At 58.2% G+C, this 8,042-nt stretch overlaps 1 protein-coding gene across 3 annotated transcripts in view; it reads right to left on the reverse strand.

The window, feature by feature from the left end:
- Positions 1-1,000: 1,000 nt before the first annotated feature.
- FES (FES proto-oncogene, tyrosine kinase) overlaps positions 1,001-8,042 on the reverse strand; it is a 12,494-nt gene continuing 5,452 nt past the window's right edge. For 2 of the 3 annotated variants that reach the window (XM_017506099.2, XM_017506098.2), the window contains exons 6-19: positions 7,711-7,848; positions 7,517-7,636; positions 7,192-7,314; positions 6,877-7,063; positions 6,671-6,754; positions 5,686-5,895; positions 5,201-5,323; positions 4,650-4,703; positions 3,905-4,023; positions 3,533-3,627; positions 3,314-3,437; positions 2,923-3,080; positions 2,707-2,829; positions 1,001-1,359 (exon numbers count right to left, since the gene is read on the reverse strand). In XM_017506099.2, the coding sequence (XP_017361588.1) occupies positions 1,217-1,359; positions 2,707-2,829; positions 2,923-3,080; positions 3,314-3,437; positions 3,533-3,627; positions 3,905-4,023; positions 4,650-4,703; positions 5,201-5,323; positions 5,686-5,895; positions 6,671-6,754; positions 6,877-7,063; positions 7,192-7,314; positions 7,517-7,636; positions 7,711-7,848 (1,801 nt within the window). In that variant the 3' untranslated portion in view covers positions 1,001-1,216. Of the gene's footprint in view, positions 1,360-2,198; positions 2,232-2,706; positions 2,830-2,922; positions 3,081-3,313; positions 3,438-3,532; positions 3,628-3,904; positions 4,024-4,649; positions 4,704-5,200; positions 5,324-5,685; positions 5,896-6,670; positions 6,755-6,876; positions 7,064-7,191; positions 7,315-7,516; positions 7,637-7,710; positions 7,849-8,042 lie in introns of those variants that run through there. The other variant, XM_017506100.2, reaches the window with a different exon arrangement.

Below are 8,042 nucleotides of genomic sequence, written 5' to 3' on the forward strand. Positions count from 1 at the left end.
TAGAGACGGGGTTTCACCATGTTGACCAGGATGGTCTCGATCTCTTGACCTCGTGATCCACCCGCCTCGGCCTCCCAAAGTGCTGGGATTACAGGCGTGAGCCACCGCGCCCGGCTCCTCTTGAATTTTATGTGAGTGTTGCACACATCCATCCACAGTGTCAGCTATTCTCTAACATTTGTAAGCCAATGGTTCAAACATCTGTTGCCAGCCTTTACCTCCATCTGGGCTTCCAGACTTACCTACATTTTAAATTAATTATTTATTAGTTTTATTTATTTAGTTTTGAGACAGGGCCTCACTTTTGTTGCCCAGGCTGGAATGCGGTGGTATGATCACAGCCCACTGCAGCCTCGACCTCCCAGGATCAATCAGTCCTCCTGCCTCAGCCTCTTGAGTAGCTGGGACTATAGGTGTGTACCACCATGCCTGGCTAATTTGCTTGTTTTTTATTTTTTCTGTAGAGATGGAGTTTTGCCATGTTGCTCAGGCTGGTCTCAAACTAGGATCAAGCAATCCACATGCCTTGGCCTCCTGAAGTGCTGGGATTACAGGCGTGAGCCACCATACCCAACCTATTTTCTGTTTTTACAGACGAGGTCTCACTATGTTGCCCAGGCTGGACTTGAACCTCCTTGCACAAGTGGTCCTCCCACCTCAGCCTCCCAAGTAGCTGGGACTGCAGGTGTGTACCACCACACCTGGCTTCACCCACACTTTTATCTCCAATAAAATGCCGCATCTCTAAACCCAGCACCTACCTTGAAGCTCTGATCCTCTTCCTGTAATCCTATTTCAAGGAATGACACTGCCATCTGGCCACAGCCTGAATATCGTCCTGATCTCTCTGCCTCATTCCCCATGTCTCACATGCAGCCGCTACCAAGTCATGTCAGCTCTGCCCCGTGCATGCTGCTGTCCTTCTCCTCCCCACAGCCACCACACCAGCTCTCATGCCTTCTGAGACCTGCCCTCCAGAGCCGTGTACATGCCAGGAGCGTTCAGTGGGCACAAGTGGTTTTATTGCTTCTGCCTGGGAGAGGAAGCCCTGGCGGGAGCAGGGACACAAAGAAGACACGGAGCTGCACCCTGCCGGCAGTGTGGATGCTGGGAGCAGGAGTCCAGGACTGAAGAGCTGTTCGCGTGGGAGCTGGAACCGCTGAGGAGGTGCACCTTGGCCTGCAGAGGCCACCGGCTGGAGCAGGGGGTCCCAGCCTCACCGATGCCGCTTTCGGATGCTCTGCAGCTCCTGGTAGATAGTGCTGAAGCTGGGCCGCTGCCCAGGCTCATAGGCCCAGCACTGCTCCATGAGCCTAAACACGGCATCAGGACACAACTCTGGGCAGGGAAGTCGGCCCCCTGTGAGGAGAGGCACCGCACACCAGGCATGAGGAGGGAGTCTGAGGCCCTCGGCAGACTCTCGGGCATATCGTGAGCCATAGGAGCTGCTTAATATGCACTGTTCTGAAGCACGCACTGTTCTTCACCAAGAGCCCAAAGGACACAGGCCTGGCTTCTGACCCCAGTCCCATCACATGCTAGTGTGGGACCTCTGCCAGCCTGTTTTTCCAGCTGATAAAGGCACTATTAATCCCCACCACACATGTTGTGATAAGCAAATGAAATAACGTATGACGTAGCACAGAACAGGTGCTCACTTGGTAGTAGGTACAGGGTTACTCTTTTGTCGTTGTTGTTGTTGAGATGGAGTCTCGTGCTCTCACCCAGGCTGGAGTACAGTGGTGCGATCTCCACTCACTGCAACCTCCACCTCCCAGGTTCAAGCGATTCTTGTGCCTCAGCCTCCCAAGTAGCTGGGATTACAGGTGCCCACCACCACACCTGGCTAATTTTTTGTATTTTTAGTAGAGATAGTTTTGCCATGTTGGCCAGGCTGGTCTCAAACTCTTAGACTCAAGTATTCCACCCTCCTCAGCCTCCCAAAGTGTTGAAATTATAGGTGTGAGCCACCACATCAGGTTTTTTTTGAGTCCAGGTCTCTCTGTCACCCAGGCTGGAGTGCAGTGGCATGATCTCAGCTCACTGTGTGATCCTCTCGCCTCAGCCTCCTGCGTAGCAGGGGCGACAGGCACATATCACTACACCCAGCTAATTTTTGTATTTTTTGTTTTGTTTTTTGGTCTTTTGAGACAGAGTTTCACTCTTGTCACCCAGGCTGGAGTGCAGTGGCATGATCTCAGCTCACTGTGTGATCCTCTCGCCTCAGCCTCCTGCGTAGCAGGGGCGACAGGCACATATCACTACACCCAGCTAATTTTTGTATTTTTTGTTTTGTTTTTTGGTCTTTTGAGACAGAGTTTCACTCTTGTCACCCAGGCTGGAGTGCAGTGGCACAATCTCGGCTCACTGCAGCCTCTGCCTCCTGGGTTCAAGCAATTCTCCCACCTCAGCCTCCTGAGTAGCAAGGACTACAGGCCGTGCCACCACACTTGGCTAATTTTTGTATTTTTAGTAGAGACGGGGTTTCACCATGTCGGTCAGGCCAGCCTCAAACTCCTCACCTCAGGTGATCCGCCCACCTTGGCCTCCCAAAGTGCTGGGATTTCAGGCATGAGCCACCATGCCCAGCTGGGTTATACTTATTATGCCCGCTGGGAAGGTTGGCATTAAGGGAGTTGGAAGCATGCGGCTAGAGCAGCAGGAAGAGGACACAGACTGACACTGCTGTCATCACAGGGCGCTTACCCTTCTCCACGAACTCCCGCGTCTGCTGATTGCTGAGGTTGGGATAGGGAGAGGCCCCCAGGCTGAAGGTCTCCCAGAGCAAGATGCCAAAGCTCCACACGTCACTCTCGGAGGAGTAGCGGCCTGCCGGGGAGCAAGGCAGCGTGAGTGGATCCTCCCTGGGGCCAGGGCGAGGCAGGCGACAGGACCCAGGCCTGCTAGACGGGGACCAAGTACCGTAGTTAAGGGCCTCAGGTGCGGTCCATTTCACGGGGACTTGTCTGAGGCCCCCTGAGGATGCGTAGACCCCATCAGCTTCCTCTCGGGACATCCCAAAGTCACTGATCTTCAGGACATTCTTCTCTGTCACCAGGCAGTTCCGAGCAGCCAGGTCCCTGGGTGAGGCAGGACAGGGGCTCGTTTGGCCAATGTCCCCTGCCCAGCCCTGGCTGAACACTCTAGAAAAGTCATGGACAAAAGCTGCTCCCGGCCCCGTGCACCCCTATCTACTGGAGAGACCAGCCCCCTGCTGGAGCTGCTGCCTGAGGCTGGGGGACTGGGGGTCAGGCGTATAGGCCCTGTGACTCTGGTCGGGTGTTGGCTGGGCACGTGGCCGCCACCCACTCACCGGTGGATGCAGCATTTGCTCTCCAGGTACTCCATGCCAGCAGCGGCATCCCCCACCATCTGCAGCAGAGTCTTCACCCGCAGGCGGGCCCCCTCCGTGCGGAGAAAGGTCAGGAAGTCACCTCCTGCAGGTGGGGAGGACGCCTGCTGAGCCTCCTGTGACTCGGGTGCCACCCGGCCAGGCTATGCCCCCATATGGAGCTTAGCGCCCCACACTCACCCTGCACAAGCTCCATGACAATGTAGATGGGCTGTTTCTGGGTGCAGACGCCAATGAGACGCACGATGTTGGGGTGGCTGTACTGCTTCAGGATCCTGGAGGGCACTGCTGCTCAGGCGCCACGTGGCCAGGCTGCCTCCCCAGGGACCCCCAGGGATGATGGGAGAAGAGCTTGGCCTCCAAGGCCAACAGACCTGGATGTGTGACCTGGGGCAGCCTCTACCCCTCGGCACTATGAGGGGGCGCTACCCACAATGGGGGGGTCTTGAGGAGGGATTAAACACCACCACAGAGGTCAAGCACTTGACACTGTGCCAGGCACAGAGGAACTTCTGTGTGTGCCAGACCCGGGGTGATCAGTTTATCACCCACCTTGCTTCCTGTAGAAACCTGGCCTTGAGGTCAGGTGGGAGAGTCTCTCGACAGGACTTCACCGCCACCAGGCTGTTGTCAGCTCGCAGGCGTCCGCTGAACACTTCGCCAAAGTTCCCCTGAAATGGTCTTGGGCTCCCACCAAGTCCTTCCCAGTCCCGCAGCTCCCTCTCTGCTCCAGTTAGTCAGCCCCGTGCTCGGACTCCTCCCCCAGCCTCCCTGGGAGTTTGCCCCTCACTGGGTAACCGAGAGCACAAGCAGTAGGCAGGGAAAGCTGCCTCCGACATGCCGCCCTCCATCTTCCAGGCTGATGTCCCTAAACCCTGCCACCCCTGTTCCCCTTCCTCTCCACCACCCCTGTGAGAGAAGTGACATGGAAATCCAAAACTCACTCTCCCCAGGGTTTCAAAAGCATTCTGATTTTTAGGAAAGCGACTTCTTCCCTAAACAGGTATTTTATTGCTCACAGCAACAGGATGTCTCCCTACACACAAGAGAGCTTGAAGGGGGGGTCTGGGTGGGGGTGAGGAGGTCAAGGGGCTGGCAGAGCTGTCTGCAGGGACTTTTCAGGGTAGGTTCTATCCCCTTTCCTGGAGAATGGTGTGTGGCGGGGGCTGGGCAGGGAGTCAGGGTACAAGTGGGGAATGAGATGGGGCAGGGAGGTCTCTGGGCGGTGCCGCGGGGGACCCAGGTGTGACAAGGGAGAAGCGGCCGGCGACAAGGAGGCCGGCAGAGGCGCACTCACCCGTCCAATCTGCTCGCCCAACACCAGGTCCTCATGGTTCAGCACCCACTTGTCCTGGGGAAGAGAGGAGTTCGGGGATCAGAAATCTGAAGAAAAGCCGGGCGCGGTGGCTCACGCCTGTAATCCCAGCACTTTGGGCGGCTGAGGTGGGCAGATCACCTGAGGTCAGGAGTTCGGGACCAGCCTGACCAATATGGTGAAACCCCATCTTAAAAAAAAAAAAGAAATCTGAAGTAAAAGGGCTGCTGGGCCCTTAGAAGGGCTGGACATCTCCATTTCTCGGCACCTCTGTGTGTGGCCCGGGGTGGGACCACACCTAGATGACTAATGGGGTCCAGGCAGGCGCACCCGCCCGGTGTGTGCAGCCCGTGGAGTAGGAGTGGCCTTGACCTTCCAAACCTAGCGGGAAGCGGGACCCGAACTTCACTCACTCTGCACCCTGTATGTAGACGGAGGGCCTGGAAAGCTCTTTCTGCTCAGACCCTGGGTGGTCCTGACCCATACTCCCCAGCCTTGTCACAGGGCATGGGCCGGGCTGGTTGCAGGCTCACCTTGGGCACGGGCCTATGCAGGACGACACCACTCTTCTTGGTGAGGGGCTGCTGCGTGCTCAACAGGTGGTCGATGAGCAAGGGAATGCTGGGAAAGCCCTCACCTTCCAGTCGGTACAGGTTCTGCAGGGCAGGGGACCCAGGGTCAACGGCCTCCATTCTTGGGGGGGAGGGGGGGCTGAGCCCTGGGAGGGTAGAGGGAGGGCAAGAGGGGAGGAAAGGGCCTGCCCAGGATCAGGGGCAGAGAGGCTTCCAGAAAAGACACCATCTGATGACGCATGACGTCCTGCTACCCCTCTGGGGAAGACACAAGCTTCTATTTGGTTGCAGGGACTGGGTGGTCTCTGTGGCTGCTTTCAGCCAGCCCTACCAGGGAGGCATCGCAGACCTGGAAGCTACCCACTACCCAGAAAGTTCATTCCCCTTGGGGAAGGGAAGGGAGGGGAGAGTGAGGCCTGGAAGGCTGGGGTACCAGCCTCACTTACGTCCAAGGACTGGATGATGAAGTGCCGGGGCAGGCCGTCCCACAACACCGACAGCACGTACTCCTGCTTGCCCTGGCTCTCCCGCACCAAGAAGTCCCCAGAGTGCGTCAGCAGCTCAGCCACCTCCGCCCGCGGGATGGCCCCGTGGTACCACAGCTGCTCATGCAGGGGCTTCTGCACCTCTGGAACGAGCTGCAGCGGTGGGGGGAGCTGGGCAGGGGAGGATGGAGGAGGGGCCACTCAGCCAGCTTGTTGCAGAGGCTGTGGGGGCAGTCAGGGGTCTCTCTCTTCCCCCTATAAGCCCCCAGTCCTCACAACCATGGAGTGGCATGCAGAGCTGTCTGCAGGCCCTTGGAGTGGGCAGTGGATTGGCCCAGGATCACACTGGGCAGAGCTGGGAATGGAAGCCTGGGGAGGATAACTCCAAACCAACTGGTGCCTCCTCCACCAGGCCACAGGTCCCCCACCATTCCTGGAGCAGGGAGAGCCGTGGAATAGTCAGGGTTGCTGGTCCCTCCAGCACACAGGGGCAATGGAGAGGAAGGGGTACCGGGGAGGGAGGGTCCAGGGCCATCTGCAGCCTAGAATTGCAGGGAAGAGAGGAACTTCCCAATAAAAGCTGCCTGGGCAGTCTCCTCTCTAGGGCCTCCCAGTGATTAAACATGAAACACAGCCAGGTGTGGTGGCTCATGTCTGTAATCCCAGCACTTTAGGAGGCTGAGGCCGGTAGAGCACAAGGTCAGGAGTTCAAGACCAGCCTGGCCAATATGGTGAAACCCCATCTCTACTAAAAATAGAAAAAAAAAAAATTAGCCAGGCATGGTGACAGGCACCTGTAGTCCCAGCTACTCCGGAGCCTGAGGCAGGAGAATCGCTTGAACCCAGGAGGCGGAGGCTGCAGTGAGCTGAGATCGCACCACTGCACTCCAGCCTGGCAACAGAGCGAGACTCCAACAGTAGGGGGCCCAGGCTGCGTGCCACTCACCGAGAACTTGGGGCGGAAGATTCCTGAGATGTGGCTCTTAAGGATCTCCAGCGTGGGCGTCCTTCCCCCTTCTCGCTCCTGCTCCTGAGGCCAGGGACAGACGTCAGCAGGTGGCCAGGCTTAGGGAGGGGGAGGGCGAAAATGAGGAGCGCAGCCTCAGGTGGGCAGGCTGGTGGCGGGCAGTGGCTGCGGATGGGGCAGCTCACCGAGGATGATGTGGAGTGGCGGTCATCCTGCAGGAACAGCACAGGCGGGGGCTCACCAGGGCCTAGCTGCTCCAGCTTGGTCTGCAGCAGCTCCTGCTGGGCCTGCAGCTTGGCCTGGCTGCACATCGCTACCTGCAGCCCCTGCAGCGCCTCCTGCAGCGCCTGCCTCTTGCCCAGCAGCTGCACCCTGCAGGCAGGGCCAGTGAGAGGGTGGGTGAGAGAGAGCGCTCAGTCTGCAGCAGGCAGCCAGCAGCAAGGAGGGAAGGCAGGAGGGAGGGAGGCCCAGGAAGCTGCTGCAGGCAGGGACCCACTCACCGCCCGCGGGGGTGGGTGTTCTGTTCTTCATTCTGGAGCTCCTGCTGCAGCTGCATAACCACCTCCTGCCGGCTGAACACCGTCTCGGTGGCCACAGCCAGCTCATCTGTCACTGAGGTCAGCCTGCACCCAAGAGAAGGGCAGCATTAAAGTCAAGCCCTCCTGCCCCCTCACCCATGTCCAGTGCATCCCTGCAGAGCCAAGCAAGCCTGGTCCCCTGGTGATAGCTCTGTGTGGACAGTGTCCACAACCCAGCCCTGCCTACATAAACACCCGTGGTCTGCTGGGAGCCCCGCCATGGCCCAGATGCAAAGCCACCACCCACGTGTGCTGCACGCTCTCCACGGTCAGCTCGTTCAGCTGGAGCTCCCCAGGCTCCAGCGGTTCACCCTCCTCAAGCAGTGACTCATCGAAGGTGACGCAGGGTGGGACGTCCGGTGCAGACCTGTGGGGGACAGCGCCCTGTCAGTGGACAGGCCGGCAGCCCCTGAGCCCAGCAGGAGCAAGCACCGGGCTTACCCATACTGTCGCAGGAAGCCTTGGTACTCAGCCTCAGGCTGGATGCGGGCAGCAGCTGCAGCCATCTCCTGATGAATGGACACCACCTCGTCCTGCACCAGGCTGCTAATCTCCAGGTATTCCTGCAGGATCTCCTTCCTGCCCCCAGATGGGATCCCCAGTCAGAGGAGCCTCAGGTTGGGCAAGGCTGGGCAGTTCAGACCCAGGACTCTGGGTTTGGAGTCAGAGTCAAAGTGAGGCTTGGGTTGACCCCAGCCTCACTTCGTGCTACCCACGCGACTCTAGGCAAGTTATTTATTCTCTCCTTGATCTTCTATTTCCTCATATGTATA

This window comes from Cebus imitator, unplaced genomic scaffold (assembly GCF_001604975.1).
Source record: "Cebus imitator isolate Cc_AM_T3 unplaced genomic scaffold, Cebus_imitator-1.0 Scaffold348, whole genome shotgun sequence".
In the NCBI taxonomy this organism is placed as follows: Eukaryota; Metazoa; Chordata; class Mammalia; order Primates; family Cebidae; genus Cebus; species Cebus imitator.